This window comes from Telmatherina bonti (genome assembly GCF_933228915.1).
Source record: "Telmatherina bonti genome assembly, chromosome: 9".
In the NCBI taxonomy this organism is placed as follows: Eukaryota; Metazoa; Chordata; class Actinopteri; order Atheriniformes; family Telmatherinidae; genus Telmatherina; species Telmatherina bonti.
The window spans coordinates 25,192,359-25,217,711 of NC_136627.1; the positions used below are offsets into that span (position 1 = coordinate 25,192,359).

Below are 25,353 nucleotides of genomic sequence, written 5' to 3' on the forward strand. Positions count from 1 at the left end.
TGTTTTTCTTATCTGTTATCATCAGCACCAAAGACCTGAATGTCTTTTTTTATTTCTTCATCTTTGCTTCATCTGGGATTTCAAAACATTTCCTGTTACAGCCTCATGTCTGCCTTTCATCTGCCATCTCCTAGATCTGTTTGGCATTGCTTTCCTCTGCTGTTCTTTCCTTCAATCCAGCCAAATCATGTTACTTTGTCCAGTCTTTATCTGTGAAAGAACATAGCAGGAAATCCTGAACCCACTAAAGAAATTCACCCTGCTGACAAGCAAATACAAATATAAGGACGACGCACTGCGATAAATACAAATATTTTGTTGGATGATGTCTGTTAGAGGGTGGGGTATTCCGATCTGAAACATCAAATTACATACATACTCATCTCATGAGATCAGCCTTAATTTTTTTTTTAGTTTTTGGGTTGCATTTTCATGTTGCAAGTATTTAAAATGCTTCAGGCACACCCATAAGGCCCATCTATGTCTCAGAGACTCTCTTCACGTGGTTTCCCTCCATCAAAGAAGCTCCATCTACCTTCCCCACCACTTTCCCCAGCCTATTCAGCTTATTTCTTCTTCCTTTCATCTACCTCTCTGCTTGTTCTCATTCTCCATCTCCCCTGCATTGCAGATTTTTTTTTTTCCCCCTTTGCAGAACTAGTTATGAAAAAGACCAGCTGTGCTGCACGGCTCTCCTTTTTTTTATCACGAGTCATTCATTCCTTCCAATTCTTCATTAGAAAAAGTGGGACACTGCTGCCACATGTCAGAACCACACACACCTCAAGCACACAAGCAAAGCCCTCCAAGCCACCGTTTACATTTAGAAATGAATTTACCACTGCGTTGCCTGCCCCACTTTTTGAATGTGTGGACCTGCTACTGCACAGACAAAATACCATACCATCATGAACATTGCTGAGTTCTGACAAGACTGCCTCCTTGACATGGACTGATGAGGCTGGATGGAGGTGGATGTGAATAGAAGGTAGGACATTATTCCCTTGAGTCAAGTGCTCTCTTAGCAACCGGCCACCCATCAGATTCACAACACAATCACGTAACCGCAGAAGGCATAGAAAAACCCCCACACAATATCTGCAAAGACATATGTGCAACAATGTCCTAGTTTCAGACCTACATTCAAAGGTTTGATAGACTGAGTTTTTAAAAAAAATACTTGATAAGAATTGAGAAACGTAGCGAACGAGGAAAGCATCAGACCTCTCTGCCGGATTCCCAGAGAAACCATTAAACTAAAGTGAAATATCTTGCATCGGTTTGTTCAGAGGACTACCTGGTAAGAACAGTTTTCCTGGTGGACCATCCTTCACAGCATCCTAGAGTAGTGCTGGCTGAGCTGGGGGGGGTGAGCAGGAGCCGGACTGGGATAGGATTCCCAGCCCTGCAGTGGTATTCCAGCAGGAAGGGAGAGAAGAGATCCCACCGAGTCCCTAATCCAAACTTAGAAAAAATGAGTCTCTATGCAGCTTGTCTCCTGTTAGAAGTCAGGTCAGTCTTCCCCCAACCTTCTGCCTTCTGTTTTCTTCTTGTTTTATTTTATCTGTCTGTTTGTTCACAGAAAAGGGCAGGGTCTGATCGCTGCTTTCCGAACGCTGAAAGAGGGAGGGGAGTGAGACGGGAGGAGGGGTGTGAGAGTGGGAGAGACACAGAGAGCGGATGGGAGGAGAGCGGAGAACAGTATAGTCCTGCCTGCAATTCTATCTCTGCTTTGGACGTAAAAGAGGGAGGAGCTCCAGGGCTGAGCGTCAGCAGAGCTGGCCAGTAGGGAGAGGGGGAGAGTGGAGGAGGGTGGGAAAAAAGCAGGAGGTGTGGGTCACGGCTGGGATGCCGTTCAGCTCTTTCAAATAAAGTATTGCCAGAGAAAGAAGAGATGAGTGACTTTCAACCTTTATTATAATTTCTTTGTGGGCTGCATAAATCATAATCAAAAAGAAAATAGAAGAGAGCTGTTGACTCAAGTCTAAATATGTTTTTATCTGCAAAGATTAACAAAATGTAAAGTACCAAAAGCTGATTCTGAATTTCAGAACATATCTGCAATATTTTACCTTCTATTTCCTCAGTCAGTTTCAGAAAAGTGAACTTTTTATCACTTTAAAGATTGAATTTACAAATCAGACAACCCTTCCACAGCTAAGCTACGTTGCATCTTAATAATAAACTGAAAATAAATAAACACGAAACCACAGAAATACATTAATATTTCTGGGGTGACAAGGCCGTCACGAGGCTACATGTATCTACAAGGAAACCGTTCCAAGAAATGCCTCATCTTTAATTCTGGGTGAAATTGATACCAAAGAGGAGATGTACTTTTCCATCATCTGAGTCATTCGGCAGCTTTGACAACTGATACAGAAAAAGTCTGACAACTGCAACATAAAAAAAGGTTTTGATAGATAACTACATAATCCTGCCATAGAAACAACCACACTGACTCAGATGTCACTTCAGTCTCTGTCTGCAACTTTCCCTCCAAATTCCTTCAACAAATTTTATTAAAAAAACTAAACATTTTTATAAGCACAAATGTGCCATTAACTAGGTTTTTATTTGTGTGAATTTGAATTATTTATCCATTTGTGTGTCAAAGTGCTGATAGTACAAGGCAATGCATTGCTTGTTTAGCTTCTCCTCATTGTTGGTGTCTATCTCTTGGTAAGATTATAATCCCTCAGTGGCAGATGGCTGGTCTATAATCCAAAAACAGGCCAACCTACTCAGATAATCCCTCCCTTCTCCATCTCTACATCTATTCCCCCATCCTCTCATTACTGTGCTAAATCCATCTTTTTGTTTTCCTTTTGCTGATTACTTTTCTGTACTTTGAGTTGAAAGAAAACAAAAAGCAACCCACTTTTAAACAACAAATATTTGGCACTGATAGTGTGTAAAAATTTGATTAAAATGTTTCACTTACAGTATGGTTCTAGACAGCAGTAAGAAATAACATTTTGGGTATTTGCTTTATCTGCCCTCTACTGCCCCACCTGCAATGCTGTCAGCAACATTTACATACCATCCAACCAACGTCCCCTCAATCAAAAGTATGATGGTTCAATCCCCAACTTCCCTGGTCTGCATGTAAAAGTATCCGTGTGGAAGATAATAAATCCCACATTTGTAAGTCACTTTGAATAAAAGTGACTGCTAAATTAATGCAATGTAATATACATTGTGTGTATTGCAAATCACTAAGATAAAAACATAAATAATCAAATAATAAATGAAATGTTAACAACCAGTCAGTTTACAAATGATCCTCTTCTGCCATGTAATAATGATCCCTGACCAATTATAGGAAGGTGTTTATTCAGTTACAGTGTAGACCAAATGCTCTCTGTAATTGGTGGTAAAAGTTCTTGGTCGATTAGTCAGCAATTCTGACTAAAGAAGAGACGTAATTTATTGCTAGAAGGCATACATATCCGAAACGTAGTCATTTAGCGTTTGAACAAACTTTCTCTCCATCTGGTTCTCTCCTTTCTTTGATTAGAAATAATGGAATGCAAAACATAATAATTCATTATTATTAATAGACAATTATTCAAAGATAATGATGTAATTTATTATATAAGCCATCACGCGCTGTGATTTCTAAAGATCAGGAATGGCCACTGAAAATGATTGGTAGCAGCATTTTGCACTTAATTGTTAAGCCACGGATGCCAATTAGCATTTCTTCTCTCTTGTTCCACTATCAGCTCTCATTAGAGCGGGGGAACAAATTTACACAAAAAATATGCAGAATGTGATGTCCTGACACAATTAAATCATACTTTTGTTTCCAGCTTTCTTTTTCTGAGATACAGCTGCACACTCCCTGTTATCTCACCACAACCTCTCTGGCCAAGCCTCTCTATCCGATATCGATCTCTCTTGGGTGACAGTGCTTTCCCCCCTGATAAGACCACTCATGGGTTTAATGACCTGGAAGTGGATCGATGAGTTCCCTCCTGCTTTGATCGCTCAGCTCAAGCCTGTACATTGCTGGCTCTGACTTAGCTTTCTGTGTGGTGCCCAGCTGGAGCAGTGCCCATCTGGTGACACTATTGTACATAATCATTTATGGTGCGAAATACCAACCAGGCTCCATGAAAGTCCTCTTAAGCTTATTCAAGGTCACATGAAAGCTTATTTAAGCTTACAAGCGTACAGTAAGTAGGAGAAAAGTAGCACAGCAAGTCAATAGATCCTGATCCTTTTTACTTCAGTGGAAAGATTACGACCTTTCAGCTGGATACATTCAGATGCCCACGAATATATGAGCCATAACAACATCCAAAGAATATACTGAATAAAATATGGGTTGCTGCTGGGAACTTGCTTTAGTGTATACTCTCTGCCATCCAGTTATCATTAAGTGCTGAAAGGAAATTGAGATTTCAGAGCTAATTTGATAACCATTAACTTAAAGTGAACATTTCAGCTCAACTCGATATAACTCTGCCTCCCGCTCTAAAGAGGAGCAATCTAGTGCCAAATGAGACTCACAAATATGGTCTCTGTTTATATGTTGGTGTTTTTTAAATGTCCACAAACACACAGAGTTAATAGAGTTTTAAATAGAGCCTTGTCAATTTTCAGAAGTAAAGGACAATAAAATTGAAGCCACTTTTAGGGATGCACCAACACCAGTATTGGTACCGGGCCGACGCAGTGTGTGCGTGTACTCGTACTCGGTATTCATTAAAATGCTCTGACACTACAAAACCGACACCAACACAAAATATCTTGGTCTATCAAACTGAGTGCAAAGAAATTAGTCTGGGGAAATCACATGTTATTTTCTTTTGTTACCGTATTAACACATAAAAACAAAGTTTTACTGACTTCCGTCACACGCATGGAGTAGAGACGGACAGATTCCAGCTCTTGCTTCCTTTCTAAAGTACCCCATCAAGGTTTTTCCTCTTTTTAATACCTTGTTTTGTTTGAAAAACTAAAACAGAGGTCTCACGGGACCTAAACCTGGAGACAGGGCAAAAACCTGTGTAGAATATACATTAGACCTGCACCCTAATAATGAGCAGGGTATGTCTGACTTCTGTACAAACAGGCTGGCACAATGTGAAAGATTCTTCGCAGTTTATTTTCAATCACAATAAATATTCTCTTGCAATGATCAGAATAGTTTGTATATTTTAAGAAGGATGGTTAATTTTGAGCTAAAAAGCTGCATCTCCAACATATTTTATTCAGCGATAATAAAGACTATTCCTTGAGGTGCTTGACGTGGGGAAAGAATACAGGAAAGTGTAGAAAAGACAGGATCTCTCCTGTTCCCCGCCAGACTCTGACTTCTGTCAGTGACTGAGACAAAATAGTTCATCCAAGCATTTAATAGACCTTCCTGTTCACTTGATTATCCACCAAAAACTAGTTTATCCTCTTTATGCATGAAAACTGACAGATTTCCAGCTTTACAAGGGGGTGGTTGCAGGAGGACTCATTATGCATCTAAACTGGTTTAGGATCTGTATCAGCTGATAATAAACCCCAGATAACGGTTTGGAAAGGAAAAAAAAGTGGATCGTTCATCCCCAGCCAGTTTACAACAGTTGGGTGTTCAAGGTCTGATGTCCTTCTGCTTAAAGGGGTGCTATTATGGTATTTTGAGTTTTCTGAGCTTTCTACAGTGCTACAGTGTTGAATCCTCATCAGAAATGTGAACTTCACTGTTTTTAATCACCTAAACGCATGTTTGAGTTTGAGTTCCAGCACTCTCTCCGTTCGGTTTCCATGGAGACAAAAAACGCGTCGTTTTAGAGAGTTTTTTCTACTTGGAAATCCTTGTGACGTCCCGGGGGATAAGGTTCGGTGATTGGTTACCTTCTACTGGTTAACAAGGGCATGTACAAATACATCAGGTGGGTGGAAAACGTCGGATAAAGTTATTTCCAACGATGGCTGGTGAGTTTACCAAAGAGAGACATCCTGCTGCTTGTTGCTGTGGGTTGCTGTTTTCCACTTCGTTTTCAGGGTCTGATTCAGGTTCCAACATATAGGGCTGTATGCTATGTGTTGACATTGTATTTTGTTTTTTTATTAAGTTCATATTAGCCTAATCCTTCTGTTTATGAGATGTTACAATGACGGCGAAAGCAGTTGCGGTGCGCGCTCCCGATGTAGCGCGGTGGCGGGAGGCGGGGCTTAATGCGGAAGAATCTCAATCCACTCGTTTTGCCCACAGGCTGATCTGACAGCCTACGGAGAGGGTCGGTCTGAAGTAAATAAAGCGATTTGTGGCAATAACTCGATCAATCCCAGCCCTTCTGGTCTCAGAAATAAAATTAAATTAGCCTAAAATGTACATAATAGTTCCACTTTAAGTATTTCAATCTTCATCTGCAGGTAAGGCTCTCCACTCTTTATTTTGAATACAAAAACATAGCTATGAGTTTACTTTGTAATGCACAAGAGATAACAAAACAAATAAACAATCCAAAACAAAAGCAAACTTTGATGTACTTTGCGATTAACGCAGCCTGGATTAATGAACACACAGTAACTTCCCTTCTTTCCTCTGTCACCATAGCAGCAGTCAGTCCAAAGATACCCCCCTGCTGACCTTCACATGGTTGTCAAGGTGACAATCTGAGTCAAAGCACAGGTTGAGACTGAGGCTGCATCTCTTTATTCACAGCAGAGGAGTAAATAGTATCTGACTTATTGAGGACTGTGCAGTTATGCGCTCCTGATTTTCAAATACTGCGAACAGCTGATTTTAACAGGGGAAAAAGGTAAAATCTGAAAATTGTAAAAACTTCCAAACACAGCAATTATGTAAGTGGCCTAAATTGGCACAAAGACAACACAGAACGAAGATTATTAAGGACAGATGAGCAGGCAGACAGTAATCAAGTCTCCCACACACTGTTGTCATCGAGATTTCTAGATGGTAAAAGGCAACAAACTACTATGAGTTCATATAGTATTTAAATGATTTCTGCTAAAATAAAATATTCATGTGTTAATTATGTGTAATTCATTTATTTATTTATGTTTCCGTGAAAACTTTAACCTATTTATAAGCTCAAACTGAAATAATTAAAGTGTAATAAGTGAAATACTCGGTGGATTATTTAACTGTAACTAGTAGACTGCAGAGAGAGCTGGAAATAATGCTGCGGTGGTAAACAATGCCTTGTAACACATTTTACAGTTCATAGAAAATACATGAATGGCAGTCATGCTGTGACACCTCTTCCCACTCCGTGAACTCACTCTTTTTGCAGTTGCCTTGCCATTTAGCCACTGCCCCCACCCCTCCTTTTCACCACTTTTCTTTTTTTTTTCATCTTCCTCCTCCTTCCTTGTCCTCATCTCAAGCTCAGCGGGAAGAAGAGAGCACAGATGCTTTTAGTGAGCTGACATTTTGTGCTAGTGTAAAAACACTGCATAGCAAAGCAGGTTGGCTCAGTGTGAGGGCCAGATTCTGGCAGTAATGAGCACACTCTGACAGGGAGGAACTGATGTGGAAGGCCAAGCAGGGCTTGGGTGGGTGTTTGTGTGCTTGTTCGTATGATCAGCGACCAGAGGCTGTTCTAATGAGGACTGCGTGTCTACAGTTGGTGGTGGAAAGACTTGGGATCACAGCACACTCAGTCTGTACTAATATTAGTTTTACATTTTAACGACATCACAGCACATTTTGCGTTTGTAGCAACTGAGTAAATGGCTGACCACCAGTTACGATTAGGCAACATGAAACATGAATTCTGAGCCACAAGGAATAAGATCTGAGGTAGGAAAAGATTCCTATAATGATGCTTTATTTTTGTTTTGGCAATATGAAAATAAAATAAAACAACAAAATGACAGCATGAAAACAGAAAAAGACTTAACTGTAAAAGTTAATTTTCCTATTAGTCAAATAATTGGCTGAGCTGACTTATAGCTAGTTAATAAGAAATGAAAAAAAAAATTATGCATTACTTTTAATGGTTTAAGTCTGTAAGGTGTTTTTTTCACTCTAAAGTTACAGTCCAAACTCAACAGGTGTTTAAAACTAAATGGTCATATAGTGTGCTGTTTGTTCATACTCTTACATGTGACTTGCAATTATATCTTATATGGTTTTGCCTCTACAAACACTCTTAGGGAAGTAAACCTCATAGAAACAACTCCATATTGGAGAAGATGTCACTGTTTTACAAGCCAGCCAAGTTTGCATAAAGAGGAAGGGGGGCAGGTGGGATTTTATTGTGATTTTTAGGTCAAGTCTACTGTTGCGGCTAACTGTCCAACGCCATTATCTACTTCAGCCGCTGCAGGCTAAACACGGGAGATATTGATGACGCGCACTAAGATGTATGTTCTCCTTATTGTGTTTGTTTATTTTTATAGTTACTTTAAATAAATTACAATGAACAAACAATACGCATTGCAAAAACATCTAATTGTGGTCAACAAAAAGTTTACTCCCAAGCTCACCCCACTTCTGCATCCTTACAGCCAAACAATGCGCTCAGGTGAGTGCAACTATTTGTAATGTGTGCGTTCACACCCAAAGTGACACACCCTCCACCCAAGTGCCAATCAAGCCTGAACACATCAGCATATTCGCAGACATTCATGACTTATAATATGGCTCCTACATCTACTTTGTTCTATTTACAACGTGACTGTCACAGCTATGGAGCTCTCTTTTACCCTTCCAATGCAGTTGTTCTTGCCAGTGACACAGACAAAACGAGGATAGAGCTACTTAGGAGTTAGCAAAGCAACCAGCATGACTTTAATGGTCCTCACTCAAATAAAAAAAGCTTTTAAAGAATCAAACAGACTAAATGAAGAGACAAAAAGGCAATTCTTACACCAGTGTTTGATGTCATGGTAGCCATCTTCATCTTGTTTCACATTCAACTGTGAGGGTTTACAGCTGTTCTTTTTACATGATAAAAGGTGTGACCAAACTAAGTGACCAAACTGTAAATAGACTACTCTTGTAAAATGCCTTTCTAGTCTTGTTGATCACTTAGGGCACATTCACGTCGGCCTTTTTTAATAAAATCCTACTCTGTTTGCTCGGAAAGTCCGCCTCGTTAGGGGAAACGTAAATGCGCCAAACGAATTCTGAGTTGGATCAACGAAGCGGACTCGGTCCGCCTACAAATCCAGGTTTCGGTTTCAAGGGGACCAAATATAGGAAGCGGATTACAAATAAAAAGTCACTTCCTGCATTTGGTGTAGTATTGCATTGTGGGTAAATACATAGCAATCGAAGTTAGCGTCCACTGTCTCATCTGTTGTTGCAACGTATTTCTGCCGTATACTTGTATAAGACAAAATAAAAAACCATAAATAGCTACAGTTGTGTGCTCCATGTTCAGCTCCAAAGCAGAGAAAACTGAGTTTTCATCTTCATGTGGGTCTTGTTCTCTCTCTTGCTAAATACTAGTGCAGCGCCACCCAGTGGAAATGGGGATATTTTATTCTAACAGTTTGACTCGTTTGACTAAAGTGCAAAGTGAACGTGATCTCAGTCCGCATGGATACACCCCCCTATAACTGAGCTGAGTCCCCAATCGGACCGAGTCTAGTAGACTATCCTGATGTAAATGCACCCTTTTGACCTTTTGTTACAAACTATATTCAGCCAATCACACACACGCAAAGCACTTCTTCATCTATACAGTTTTACAAGCTATAGAAAGAATGTATTGAAGGAAACTGGGGGTTCAGTGTTTCACTCAAACATACTTTGACATGTGCAGAGAAGCAAGGGATCATGGATCGTCTGTCTGACAGTCAACTGGTTTTCCTACCAAGCTAAAGACACTCCATCAATCAAGAAAATAGCTAGCACACTTAAGGTTAATTTGCGGTTTCAGAGTTGAGTGGAGGCCATTTGGAACTATGGAGACATGCATGTGGTTCTGTTCATATTACAGTTCAGTCTGGCTGTCATGCCAGCACATTTTGCAGATGGTTATTATTGAATTAAATGGCTATTTTATGACTGCGAGAAGAGGAGTGCCGGTGCTGACAGAATATCAATGAAAAGTACAAGAAAAAGAAAATAGTACAAATAATCCTTTTTTAATCATGATTTATGTCTTATGTCAGAGATAAAAACGCAATGGAAAATTAAAAAGAAGTATTTCTCACTGGTAAATACTACAAAAAAAACACAAACTAGAAACTACAGAAATGCACTTGTTAGGGAAAACCATCAGATTTAGCATGAATGTACGATGAGGTGCAGCCCTGTTCTATTAAAATACTCTGATTATTCTTGTATTGTGGGTATGCAAGAAGGTGAAAGTGCTCCTTTTTCTCTCCAGCAACAGATGAAGCTCTCTGCATGATTTGGCACAGCATCTCACGGAGTCATACACAAACACACACACACTGTTAGTCATATGAACAGACTCACAGCTTAGATAACACAGAGACAGACATGAAGACAAAAAATACCCCTTTTTACCCTTTAAAGTCTCTCCCTCTTGAGATTAAACATGCTTTGTATTTTTAGCCAGATATAAACAGACCGAGACTAAAACCCACTTCTGTGCCTCTCACATGCACACACAACCAATTACACACACTATAATTAGGCGCAGAGCAGGCCGGTGTTTCATGTTTCAGCTCCACCCAAATAAGCACCCGTGTAAGCACACAAACACAAGCCACTGTGTTTGTATGCGTGTGACTCAAGCCTTTATACCTCTGGCAAAACATGAGGCACGTGATGGAGTTTCAAATCCTTCACTGTTTGGAAAACCTTAGCCATCTCCTTCATTTTCTCACTTCCCTTCTCTCACTCGTTTTTACAGCTTTGTTCAAATAAACTCACTTATAATAAAACATCTCACCCCGTCTCACTCTTACAGTCTGTGCGCAAGTGTGTGTGTTTGTGTGTATGCCTGACTGTGCAATATGCCAACTGACACAAAGCTATAACGTTGGAGGCCGTCTGCTACCTGCTACATAAATCCCCATTTCCTCCACAGCACGCTCTGCCACTCACAGCCTGCGCCTCCTCTTTGATAGTTTTCATAGGGTGGAAAAAAGGGGAGCCAGGCGGAGTGCAGAAAATGGTCTCCTGCTGTATTTTGGCTGTGTGAGAACATTAGGGTATAATGCCTTCTGACAGCGAGAGGAAGAAAACAATTAACTGAGAACAGGGGTGGGAATGGTAGTAAAGGACAAGAAGTGAATGAAAGTGATAGAATGAAGGAGGAAAAAAAGGGAAAAGAATCTGCAGATGTGCAACACTGTCGCAAAATGACTTTGATCCTATAAGGAAACTTCCACATTAGAAAGGATATGACAGATTCTTGAACCTTTCCCTGACTAAATGCTGAATCACTGGTGAGTAAATCGGAAAAAGGGGTGTGCTTGTGTTAGTTTTTGTGACGCTTTCGGGATAACTAACTAGAGGTGGAATGTGTAGCTTTAGGCTATGACTTGTCTCCAATCACAGCACAACCTCAGTTGTGCTCTGCTGCTTACCTTGGTGACTTCTACAGGGATCAAACAAAGTGATGCTGACTTCACCTTAAGCGTTAAGCTTCACTATTACTCAGCACAAATAGGCTGCCTCTTTGCGTTTGTTTACTGATTCAGACGGGGGAAACGATGCCAGGCAGATGATTAAACTGCACTTTGAAATCTGATAAGAGCAATCTATATGTTACCACTCCCATGGAGGCTGCCAATGACAGTGAGCTTAATAACATGTATTTCTTGTGCTTCTTTCTACAAGTTACAGTGTGTTGACTTTAAGATCAATTTAGTTTTTTTTTTTTTTTTTTTTTTACATACGTGAACAGGACAATTTGATTACCAAATGGTCAGACTTTACTCAGGCATGTGTGAGCCCTGGCTAATACCTGCTCACATAGTTTGAGAATTGAATTGGAATAAAATATAAAAAAAAAAAAAAAGAAGTGATTTTTGCTTCACAATGTTAAAACCGATATTTGGAAAAAAAACCCTATTTTTTTCAAATAAATAAAAATGATCCTTTTTAAAATTTTTGTCATTTTTAATGTTTTTATTGATCCTTTTACTTGTCTTCTTGGGTATTATGGCAGCAGAATGATGGTTTGGCTATTGTGTTGTTTTCTTGCCCCAATTGAAATGAATTAAAATGACAATCAAAAAAAAAGTTTTGTACATTTTTTTTTGTTTTTAGTCTGTGCAAAAATCAGCTTTAAAGCTTATAGAAGAATTAAATTACTTTGGAAATTAGCCCATTTTGTCAGTTAAAAGTAATGATTATGAATTGAAAATCTATTTGAATCAAGAATTGATTCTGAATCGAATCGTCACCCCAAAAATTGGAATCCAAAAATTTGAATCGTGAGTTGTCACTAGACTCACATCTCTACTCACTGGGTATGTGGGAGCCCGAGCTAATTTCCAACAGGCCACTTACCCACTGAAATAATTTGCAACTCACTGGGTATCCATCGCTGGCAACTTCCAGCCTACAGGTTTAATGGGACAGGCTGCTTCATGGTCTTCTACAAACTGACCTGAACAGCATCTGGCCCTGATAAACCAAATAAGTGAAAAAGAGAATAACTCAGAATATCCACGTGGGTTGTCTTTAACAAGACACTACCAATAAAGCATGCAATGTTCCCATAGCTCCCAGTCAAAATTGGCTCCCACCTTCAATAAAGTTCAGGTGAATCTCAGTTTCATGGAAGATTTTTTAGTTATTTGACAGATGCCAAAAATCTACATGCTCGCTGACAATGCAACGTGACCAGAATGGAAATGTAGAAACTTGGAAAACAAACATTAACATATTTAGGCAGCGTATAGCGTGCACAAGATGGTCAAGTGTGAAATCAGACCAGGACCATCTGCATTTAATACTCACATATGGAAGCCATTTGGCTTCTATGGCATTGAGCTAAAATAATTCTGGTAACATAAGAAACCACGTGTTTCCATTTGGTGATAAACATTTGACATTAAACATGTCAAGCTTTAGTTTAATAAAAGGAGAAACCAAATCACAAACTATTGCAACTTTTATTACTGATGATGTGCATCTATATCAAATCTTTAGAGGGCTCATTATGATGGAGGCCAAATATAAACGTCATATCTCAAAAATTTCTTGTTGACACAGCCACCCCATACCCTGCAACCAGACCAAAAGTGAAGTTATGGAATCATTTAAGGAGCATAGGATACAACAACACTGCCACAGAATATCATGGTACCATAACTGTGCACTAAATAAAACAGATGATCAGTGGACAGTTTCTAATAAACTCCAAACAAGAACTTTGAACGGGTGATTAAATTACGGGTGATTAAATTACAGGATTAAATTACAGGATTATATCATATTACAAGAAAATGCTGGTTAGAAATAAGTATTTTGGCAGTAATTCAGAATATTCTGTTTCTAAATATGCTTTGCCAGATAGATTTAAAAAAAAATAAAAAAAATTTTGTGTTCTTCTTTGGTTCCAGCAAATATGTTGGCAAATGTAATATTTGTATTAACTGGCCATATCGCTTCCATTTATGTTGTTACAAGATATTTGAAGTACATTCATTTTGGCTAAATGTATCCAGCAGCCATACGATGTGAAATAAAAAGAAGTCTTGTGTAAAAAAAAAAAGAAAAAAAATCATTATTGAATTGAATTCTGATATCCTTAAAGGTGGAGTATGTAAGATTTTCAATATTTTCTAAAGAAATTAACTAATAAAATAACTACAATCATAATTAGATAGTTTTTTTTTAACATGTAGGTTCCAGTCTGTCCATATTTGATGAGTTATTAAATCACAAGTTTAATTAATGACAAAAGACAAAAAGCTATTTTTTTTACTGGTAGGCAAACATTTAAGAAGGTCTTTTTCATTAATTAAATATGGACAGACTGGAACCTACATATTTACGAAAAAACTATCTAATTATGATTGTAGTTATTTTTTTACTTAATTTATTTTGAAAATATTGAAAATCTTACATACTCCACCTTTAAGATTCCCCTCTCTAGTAACTTTGGGTTTGAAAACATACATGGAATGACCAAAATGCTCATTCTGAGGCATCAAAACAGTCAGTAAAGTGACTGTTTTTATTCCTATCTACATCACAGCACCACTGACCGGCAACTGAACAGCCATGGCTGGTGTGCCAAACCAGTCAAAAAACACCTTGAGCTTATCCCAGACACAACATATTCAACAGAATGGCGTTCAGAATGAAAACACATGAGGAGGTGCAGGTGCATACACTGAAGACAAAACATGCGAAGCTTGACCACATAAACTTGCCAAACTGGCTTCAAACATTCCCATTCCCAGGACTGGAAGGCACTTAGACCCTCAGTACCAAACACCCCCCAACAGCTAATCTGACAACATTTGGCATATGAATTGCAAAGGGTCAGGAAGCTCACTGACTCACTGTTCAGTCTTGTAAATTATTTTACCCATTTAAGGAGCTTTTTGTAGCCTCATGTTTTGCTTCTGCCTCTTTTTCCTTCATCCACGAGAAGAATCCTGACACCAGCAGGTGCAAAGAAGAGTTTAATATTACCAGCATGTCTTATCTGAGTTATTATTCTCTTCATGTATCAGAAGTTTTTTTTTTTAACAGCAGTCAAAAGTTAGAGAGGCAACAAAAAGCTTTTAATCAGTTGACCTTTCCTGTGGCTACTTCTTTGAGCTCAGGTTGGTGCAGACACTCTGCCCCTCAAGGTAAAAGGGGAGCATTTAAAACAGCTGTACAGCACAAAGACCGGCTTTTAGAAAACCAGACACATACACGTGCATGACATATTTGATAGTATGCTTTTTTTTTTTTAAACCAGGAAAAAAAAAGACAGCATCCAAGTAACAATCCACATATGTTTCAAAATCTACCAGCTTGAACCTGCTCATGGGCTCAGACAGATGTCTCTGAACAAATGGAGATGCATAGACAGGAGGACAGCTGGCTTTACTTTTTCTTCAAGCTTATCTATGTTTTCACTTACAAAGTTCAAAGGACAATATGTCACAGCAGAAGAATGTAGTGCCCTGAGCTATAATTACATATCAAGCCTTTTGCCAAACATTCTCACTTTGAGCGTATATTTTCTAGAGTTTAATCTTCGCTGTATGATATGTTGAAAAGGTCAGCGAAGCTGGACCCAAAGCCCATGTTTAGAAATGCATCATCTTCTCCTTTACCTGAGTTAAATGCCCAGCTTGCTGTGAGGAATCCAAGGTTAAGTTGAGCTGAAACGTATTCCACAAATAAAAAAAACACAAAACATAAAGAGATGAAAAAGAAAAATCAAATAAAAATCTACCAATACTGACAGACTGTCAGGAGAAGAAAAAGATATCCTTTCATTTGTTTTGCTGAGGTGATTTTGAGTGTGTGGACCAACAGAAGACTGTGAGCAGAAACAGTGCAGGGAGTTGGTGTAAAAAAAAGTGTGTGTGTGTGAGGGAGCTTCGGCGTGCAGAGGGCCGGGCGTGTTGCAGCTGGTCCCAACACATACATGGAGATACACACTGATACACACACACAGGGAGCAGTAGTTTTGTGTAGAGGGCTGTTTCAGACACCAGAGCCTCAGCAGGAGCTCCCCACACCTGGCTGAAGCCCCGCCCCCCCGTCTCTGAAGTTTCCGTTCTCTCCTCACTTACATATACGCCGACTGTTTTTTCCCCGCTGGGTTGCCAGCATCTTTATTCAAACCACAGTTCCGACCCCTCGCTCGCGCTCTCACCTCTCTTCCACAGCTGCTGTTTTAAAGCCTTCCTGCTTTGTCTACCTCCATCAGCGCAAGCCTTTTTAAACCCTGCAATTTCTCTTTACGTGGCACAGTCTAAGGTCTGGATGAAAGTAGTAGTTAGGTTGTCAGCGAAGGGTGGAATAGAGAAACCTCTGTTTGCTTTTGCTCTTATTTAACCTCAGTTTTTTCGGTTTTTTTTCATTTTTTTTTTTTCTTTTATTTTCCACAACCCTTGAATGCTTCTCTGGGGCAGAGCACTCCACACTTGTATAATTTTGTTTCTCTCTCTCTTTTTTTTTTTTTTTTTAATATAGGGCACTTAAGCAAGACTTTCCTACTTACAACTGAAAGTAGTACTACTTTTACTTATAGCTGGAAAAGGACAAATATGACTCTCAGAAAAATTCAATGACTTTTACAGGGCAAACACTTTGCAATTCATAATATCAAATAATGAGCTATTTAAGATTTTTTTTTATGTGATAACTATAATAAATGACTAAATAAAACAAGCACCCAACAAATAAATAACTAAATAAATAAATAGTTCAAGTTAATTGTCCTTAGTTGACATTACACATCCTGCGATGTGATCCTTGCATTAATGCGATGTTACAGCTGAAGCGACACATATTGCAGATCTATCCTGACTGACAGCTTTTGACAAATTTGCTTGCAGCTGTATGAGAGACTATGCATAGATGTGTTAAGCAAACGCTGGGGCTGGTTTAGTAAAAGTCAGAAAAAGAGCTCTGCTCTGCACTTTTTAAGTGAGAATGGTACAGCAGGTCTCAGCAGAGACACTATCTTTCAACCACACTTTGCCCATGGGGTGTGTTTTTTAAAAAAAATAATGCGTGTAAGACTGGGTGTGTGAGCTGTGAGACTGAAAAAGCAGCACCCTGCAGGCATAGATTCAATACACCGTAAGTACATTTTTGAGTACTGAAAGCCATACATACATCTCCTAACCTCATATCAGTTTTTTTTTTTTTAACTTGAAGACTGGATAGGAAGAATAATGTTATGGTTCACGTCTCAGAAGAGTGGAACCAAATGGAGGGTTGTAGATTGGGTTACCTCTAGTGTACTCGACGTCTCAGTGGACCCTTTTCTGCCACGTGCCTCCGGAGTTCATTTGAAACTAATTATGAACAGGTCACCATGCCTCCACATGCACTGCCTGCAGGCAGACACTGAATTCACAGCTGCAAGGAACCCCACCCTAACAAAACACACCTGCAAATATATGACAGGCTCCTTTACACAGAACAGAGGGGGAAGGGAAACATCTTGCAGGATAATTGAGCCTGTGAGTGGCACAAAGTACACTGCAAAAATTTAAGTCTTTGCTTTGTAAAGACCTGAAAACATTTTAACCCACAAAGATATTCTATCAGGATGATGAATAAGTTGAAAGACGACTGTTTCATGAACCATTGATTTTTCTGATTCCCGCTGATTATTAGCAGTGAGCTAAAGTTCTGCCTTCCTTAAGTGCAGATACTTTTCAAGTTCAGCCGAAGCATGTTATCTCTCTCCCAATGGACTCCAGCGACATCCCAGACAGGCACACCCGTCTGAAAGGCAGTACACTCACTGTCTCGATGAGGCTCCCGCCTGAATGAGGACGTTTAAATCTTTAACATAGGTTTTAAAAGCATCAGACTCTGTTGCCTCCTGAGTGTCCGCTAGGTCCGGCAAATTGAGAATAAGCCAAGCAGATAACAGCCAACATGGAAAAAATACCTGGCGATTTCTTGTGGGAATATCTCCTAAATTGCTTCTTAACTGTTTTTCTGCTCTCATTAGCAGGTCAGAGGGTAAACACGACTACTGTCCTCTTTTCCAGGATGTGGAAGCTCAGAAACTGGAACTGTCCAGGATCTAATCTTATGTGTTGTGTCCTTTCTGGTTTATCTGATCCCTGCTGAGGTGGGATTACACAACTAATTCCAATTTCTTATCGAAACCATCTAAAGGTTTTTCTGAAACTGGGTTTTTTCTGAAGACATAGCTGGAAGTAGTGGCTCAAAACCACCATATCTGTATGTGAAAAGATTGCCATGTAGAGTACTGGCAGACAACAGGATTATGTCAATATTGAGAGGCATATGAGTGAATTTGTATGTTCGCATGTTGTAATATAGAAGATACAAGCTGCATGTGGGTCTTGTTCAAGAAATTTCCATCCGCTCGGATTAACTATGTCACCGCCAAATGCCTAAGGGACAAAAGTGGGGTCAGGCAGGCAGGCTTTCCCCAGTCTCAAGCGCAGCGGGAGGTGACTTTTTTGCTTGAAACAGACAGCAGGTAATGAACACTGACACAAACACATGAGCCATGTGGCCGTGAACTGCATGCTCCTCTTCCTGTCCTTTCCTCCCTCCTTCCTTCCTCTCATCCCCCACTTCTCCTAGCACATTCCTGACATGCCTCAGGGAGACGGAGGGCGGGGGGTGCCTCCAGGACAGACAAACAGCGCACACACACACATTCACAATAGCATCGACCACAGCTATTGTGCATGTGCACTGAGGAAAAGGTCTCAGTGCTCGCATATCAATGAAAAACACCAATCCTTGCTTTTCTTTTCCAGCACACATTTGCCCTGAGTTACTTCTACTCAGGCAAACTCCAGCTGCTATGAGCAATTTTCCCCAGCTCCTCCCTAAATAATTTAAAGCTACACCCTTTTGGAACCACAGACCAACGCGAACCCATAGCAGTGACTCAGACTATGATTTAAGCTGCCATGTAAAAAAAAATAAATAAAAAAAATGGGCAGCTCTTCCTGCTGGAGCTGCTGGTAAGGCATGAGAGGCCTGCAACTGTTCCCTACACAAAGTCTATGCAATACTGACCTCTTCTGGTGGAAACATCACACAACCACGATAAGAACATACAGAGCTCTGGGAATGAGCTTACACAGCAATTGTCCTTCAGAATAATAATATTAGCAGCTATCAAATATTCATTTAGGTGCTGAGACGACGCTCAGTAATAATAATGTGCTGCTGCATATCAGTGTTTCAATTTTATTCAGCTTAAAAATCCAAAGAACCTTTGTGATTTACTCTCCTTCCTGATGGCATCTACTGGAATTAACTGTGTGATGTGTTCAACTGTGTCCTTGGTGCTCCCCTACAGCCTCCATTTGCCTCCAGCTGTGTACTTCCATGAGAGTCAAGTAAATAGATGGGCCGCATAGCTTAGCGCTACATTAGCCAACTAATCCGTCTTCTTTACTCCAGCTAACCTAACCTCGTTTTTCCAGCGTCTGACTGTCATGGATAACTGAGGGGATTAAAAGCTGCCCATCAGTGCTTTATGAGGGAAATGACCTTTGACACGCATGAACAGAAGCGCTCAAAATCTTCGAAACCCCACAGAAATCTCCGGAAACAACAAGCACACTTACTGAGGTGTAGTTGGTCTTGCCCATACAGTGGTTCTGGTTGTGGTTGAGGTTTTGGTTCGCCTGTTCTCTGCACTGCAGACCAGCCAGGTGTCTCTCCAGGGCTGCCCAGTCCATGGTGGGCAGAGGCTCTTCCTCGACACCCTCCTCTTCTCTGTACCCTCGCACCAGTCCTCCACTTCCTCCTCCTCCTCCTCCTCCTCCTCCGCCACTGCCTCCACCACCCCCTCCACTGCTGCGCCTCGCCCTGCCTTGACTGGAGCTGCGGTGGCTGGGTTTGGGAGTCCCTGTACCCCTCTGTGGTGTGCTGGGGGAGTCGAGCTGGTTGCTCCTAGGCAAAATCAGATTACCGTTCTGTTTCAGTTCCTCTGGGACAGCTGCGACTGCAGTGGCAGTGCGTCCTCCAGGGGCCGGCAGGGGTGGGACAGTCTTCACATCCTGGAATTCTTCGGCGAGGCTGCGGCTGTTCACTGTCTTCCTGTCTTCGCCAAGGCTTTCAACACTCACAACGCTCTCCCCGCTTTCTCCTTGACCAGAGGGCTGTGGAGACAAATAGTCCTCTCCATACTCACTCTCCCACTCCTCTATCACCTTCTTTTTATACTCTTGGTAATCTTCATCCTCCTCGTAGTCCTCTAAAGTGGCCAGATCCGGAGAGGGGGAAGATTTGTAGTCCTCTAACGTGGCCAGGTCAAGAGAAGGAGAGCAAGGTGTGACCTTGTTGGAGTTGGACTCTGAGCTGGAGCGACTGGATGCATCGCTCCCCAGGTCCATGCCATCCTCCCGATAGTCCTGGAAAGAGAGAGAATGATGTTAAGGACTGGAAAAAGGAACTGAAAGAAAAGAGAACACTAGATGGACAAAAGCCGGGATATGAGAGGAAAGGAAAAGAGAAAAACAGGAGGATTTAAGGAAGTGCGAAGGATTGGATTAGTTACACCAGTATTGTGATTTGTGACAGGCAACCACAAAGCACTTCCTGACCTGCAGGAACTTCCTTTCTTTTGCAGTTTTGCAGATGTTATCTTTTTTGGTCACGTTTTTTTTTTTTACTGTAGTTTTCTCCATAAGCGTGCTGCTTCGGACTTCTCCACACTCGCTAGACTATGCTAACGAATCCTTTCATTCCTTTTACATTCCCCTGCTTGTGCAACATTTGACACGCACAGCGAGGGCGGTGTGTGTGGCTGGATGTGTCAGAATAATATCCCACCACCCACTGCTACATCTGCACAACACCACAGAAGCAAAACAGAGTATTGTGAGTGCTGGGAGTGAGGCGACAGAGACATGTTAATACACAACTCACCAAAACTGTTGACATGAACAGGTGAATCCAGAGCTGCTCTTTTACCACGACGGTGATGCTCCTGCAGGAGCAGCAATCACCACCTGACCGATTAGTGTACAGCTAATGAAAATGTCCCTGTTGTTTACAACCCTCCACAAATCTCCACCTGACCTGAGCTCTCTCTTGTAGAGTTATTACGTTTTTTTTCCCCTTCCACAAGAAGCACATTAATATAGAGTCGGGACACTTTTAATACTTAATGAAAAGAAGGCAAGCCCAAATTTCTCTCAGGGCAAAGAGAAATTACCAGCACGTTCCTATGTGACCACATCGCCAGCCACTCTGGAAATTAATTAATGAATTAATTAATTATGAAGATTGCTGATTGCTTGTAGACCGAGGGGAGTTATGATATTTCCAAAGAGCACAAGGGGAGGGGGAGAAAAATCCTGTGTTATTCTAATTATGACAAGCTTACTGGAGTTCAAGCTACTAATTTGCACCAGTGTGGACAATGGCTGCCCCTCAAAGACACGTGCAGAAAAAATGCAATGTGACTCAGCATCATGGAGGCTCTAAAAAGTGCTGTTCTGTTTTGAGGAAGATATTCAATTGGAGAAAAGAAGCACGTGATGGACCCCCTAAGATGTCAAAAGGGGGAGTAAAATTTTAATTTTTTTCTATTTATTTTTTCCTTTCAAGATCATAATATATGAGACCAGCAGAGAGTGTGTTGCTAAACTGTTTAGTTTATCTGGGTAATAATATGTATATTGATGTCACTTTCTGAGGTTTCCTGAGATGAAAAGCAGGTAGAACCCAAGTTCAAGACACACACCAGCCAATAGTACTTGGAAAATGTTATCATATAGAACAGGGCTGGATTAAAAGTGCACAGGCCCCTGGGCCTATGGTATTCCAGGGGCCCCCATCCCCATCTCAACATTGTGAAAATTGTTAATGATACACTGTGAAATGGCATTTCTAACATTTTTCAGCCACTGGTACCAATTACAATGCACTAGACACTGGTGTAACTATTTGGCTTTTATGTACATTTTGTTTCATGTCCAACCTGATGGTATATGCCCTACATTGGCCCCACATGGTCCAAAAGTGGACGTGGACCCTGGCCCTGTGCCCATAATGCCCATTTGGATAATCCGGCCTTGATATCGAAGAATAACCCCCAACTGGGTTATGGGAAGCGGTCAAACGTAGCATGGCTAACAGCACCGAGAGAAATAACTAGTGAGGGTGAACAACCTTACCGAGGTGTTCATCAAGCTCCCTGGACTAGTATACGGTCACTAGTCTCCATGGTGTGAGAACCAGCCTGTCATGTTGGCTTTGTCACCATCTAAGTGCTGTAAAAAAAAAAAGAGCCGGATTCAGGAACTGGGATCGCGTTTCAAATCTCAGCCACCGGAACCTTCCTCTGCCGGTCCGCTGTTTGGCGCACGCTCCTCGGTCTCCTGCTATTATCGCATCAATACATAATGGTCACATGACTACAATATTATAATCACGTAAAGAGTGTGTTTTAGTGTGTGTGTGCTAGAGATAGATAGATAGATAGATAGAGAGAGAGAGAGAGAAGGCGCCGCAAGACGCCAGGCTGGAGCTGTAAAGCTGATCTGCTGTGGGATTAACCGACGCGCAGGCAGACTATGGAGGCTGGATTTCGACAACAAATTACATGCAAATTGACAGCTGCACCGATATGCACCCCCCAGCTTGGTGGGTGTTTAGAAGAAGAGTTGGGAGTAGTTTAATTTATATTTCAAAGAAAAACTCCGCTCATAGCTCCGTCCTCCTCTGGATGAGGGGCATCACCGCACACGCCCAGTCTGTGTGTGCATCGAGCCCACTCCAAGTGGCATTTCTCAACACAGTTGCTTCATTACATCCAACAATGGACATATTGTTTATTTTAAAACAACATTTATCTGGGACAAAATGGCCCACCCTTGGGTTTCAACGGGCTGATTGCGTTTTTATCAAATTGCACAGTCATTCAGAGGCTACTCAAATGATGTAATGTTCCCCAAAAAAGTCCCAGGAGGAACATGATATCCCCCCCGGCAACAGCAGTGACAGAAACGCCCAATATCACACCATCACACCGCGGATGTCCCCCAGTAAAGCGGTGGGGAAGCTGATCCTCAGTCCATACACCATTATTGGTCAAAATTAAAGTCACCGCCTGCATGAATTAAACCCAGAGGAGAGGGAAAAAGTACCCCAGATTCTACATAGCTGTCGTTTAAACAAGCAAATACTCACTGTCATCATCTTTTGTAGATTCCCCTCCACGTCAAGACATGGTAAAGTGTAAATCCCAGCTGTTAGACAACGGTGACGGTGCTGAGTTGTTGGGAGCGTTTTTCTAAAGGCGGGCGGCGGTGTGGCGAGCTTCGCCGGAGAAATGACAGAGAGCCGGTGGATAATTCACACCAGCCATCGCTCTGAGTGTGTGTAGTAGTCCGTCTGTCCACGGAAGAGCAAGTGCGTGTGGGTCCTTATAGGAGCAGGCTAAAACGTGAAGGTCTTAAGACCCCATCGGGTCCATGCAGCGCAGCCTCCGTCCTGTCCTCCCCGGCAAACAGACACGAAGCGATGCCCAGCAAACACTTCAGCCTGCGCTCGCTCTCTCGCTCCCACGTCAGCTGGGAAATAAATAGCCTAGCCTCTGAGTAAAGTGCGACCCCCCCTCCCCTCTCTCTCTGCTGTGGGCTTGCGCACGTTTTAGGGATTTCACACAAGCAGGCTGTCTTTACAAACAAAACTTAAAGCTAAGCATGTGCTCCTTAGCTGGCACTGCTCCTGTGTGTGTGTGTGTGTGTGTGTGTGTGTTTTTAGTTTTTTTTTTAGCAGCTCTCTCTATATAAGTTGGTTTTCTGTCGCAGCCTGCCGCTCCGAGGAGTGGTGACGACAAAAACACAAGTAAAGCCCAACCTTCTGCACCCACTGACCTTGCAAACTATACTGGGAGACAAGGCTACCGAAGCCGGAAACTTTTCAGGTGAACTATTAAACGCACAAGTGTTTCAAATTCATAGTTTCTCTCGTAAAAAAAAAAAAAAAAAAAAAAAAAAAGACTGAGATAGTATTTCACCAAGCTTCCTTTTCACCCTTTTACTGAATTACCATCTTAGTGGTATATCTGCATAGCCTATGTTTGGATGGCAGGGTGAAACAATATATCTTTTTTGTGGAACTGAGAACACACAAATCGCACTGTGACATGTTTTGTCCTACTACAGCCTGCCTACTAATATTCAGCATATCCACAGAGAGGCAAAGTTTCAGTACACACAGACTGTGGACAAATATTTTAAACAATTTAGAAATAAGAATGAAATGGCTAAGAATAAATAGAGAACTAATGACAAAAGTGTTGATTCAGACTTTGAGGAGCTAATACATCATTAACTTATTTTCTTGCTGTGGCTATCTATCGTTGCCTGAGCAGAGGAGCTCTTCTTAAAACTATCATAATTGAACACAATTTGTTACTGTCTGCTATAAATTCATGTTAAAACTCCAACAGGTTAAAAAAAAAAAAAAAAAGCATGGAAAACATCCAGAATTTTGCATCACTCAGAACCAGAGCTCTTGTGGTGGTTTGCCTCAGTATTATGTTAAATTCTTTTGGAAATATCACAAAAATCCTACTACATCCTACAGTTCTAAGAGAAGATTGATCATCCAACTTATTATTATCTCAAATACAAAAAAGAAACATAATCTGTGATGACATGGGGGTGAATTACAGCATTACATATTGGTGATTTGCCTTTCTGTCCAGGCTCTATTAATGAATGATACATACAAGCTAAAATGCCATATCCAGCAATCCAGGTGTCATTTTTTAGGGAACGTATGGGTCATCTGAGTAACTAGACTTTGTTACAGAAGTTCTGTTGTCAAATCTGGGTGTGGATCTGACTGGATTACATTCCAGACCCGTCACCGACTGAAACATGTGGCTCACAATGACAGAAATAATACAGCCAAATGGGTCCCAAACAAACCAGACGACACAGACAAAAACACGAAAGGACAGAACAATGAGAATGTGTGGGCCATTTCATATTGAACTGTATTCAATTATTTAAGTAAACAACCACAGTTGTTAATGTGCTACACATCATTCATGTGATTATATCAGAAGTTACTCATTTTTCTGTGTTTACTAATCCATTTTTGCATTTAATTTGCTTGCTTCAATTGAAATAGCTTAATCTGATATATGCGATGACACACAAGCACACATACACAGATGGAGATGCAGTGAAGAGGAGTGAATATGAACATGACACGATCTCTTCATGTTGCATTCGCTTTGTTCTTGCTGCTGCTGCTTATTTGCATTCACCAAAATGGAGATCAAGTTAAAATTTCAGCCATAAACCAAACTTCAGCACTGTCCAAAGCATTTGCTTAACAAGTGTTTTAAGAAGTGGAGCAGCACGCCTCGAGTGGCAAAGTAAATATTTCAAATGACAAAAGCACTTTGTTGTGTTGTGGTAACGTTGCAGAGGATCCTGCAGCGATTCAGAACTTTCTTCACCCTGCTTGGCCGACTGGGCGCCGCCTGGATGTGCAGTTGTTTGAAAGATGGTAGCTGTCTTCAGATATGCAACACTGGATGTATAATAGCAGCACAAAAGAGTTCATCCATGTATTAACTTCAAAGGCCTCTGGCCAAGCATCTCCATTCACTGCTGTAGGGACAGCAGTAGCTGAGACCCCAAAGACGGGGACAGCGGGAGTCCTGTCTGTTGCTACCACTCTATTCCCCGTCATTGCTTTCAACTGTCTTATCAGTCCTTCCACTCCTCCCCAGTCCTCCAAACAGCTGTGATAGTCAAGTAAAGCAAGGAGTTGTAGAGTTAACT

The 25,353-nt window shown here is 41.1% G+C and overlaps 1 protein-coding gene across 4 annotated transcripts in view; it reads right to left on the reverse strand.

The window, feature by feature from the left end:
* The window catches only part of schip1 (schwannomin interacting protein 1), a 217,629-nt gene that overhangs the window by 22,019 nt on the left and 170,257 nt on the right, over positions 1–25,353 (reverse strand). Inside the window, exons 1-2 of one of the 4 annotated variants that reach the window (XM_079246892.1) lie at positions 22,736–23,098; positions 19,162–19,950 (exon numbers count right to left, since the gene is read on the reverse strand). In XM_079246892.1, the coding sequence (XP_079103018.1) occupies positions 19,162–19,950; positions 22,736–22,744 (798 nt within the window). In that variant the 5' untranslated portion in view covers positions 22,745–23,098. Of the gene's footprint in view, positions 1–1,297; positions 1,600–19,161; positions 19,951–21,720; positions 21,797–22,735; positions 23,099–25,353 lie in introns of those variants that run through there. The other 3 variants (XM_079246891.1, XM_079246890.1, XM_079246894.1) reach the window with 3 other exon arrangements.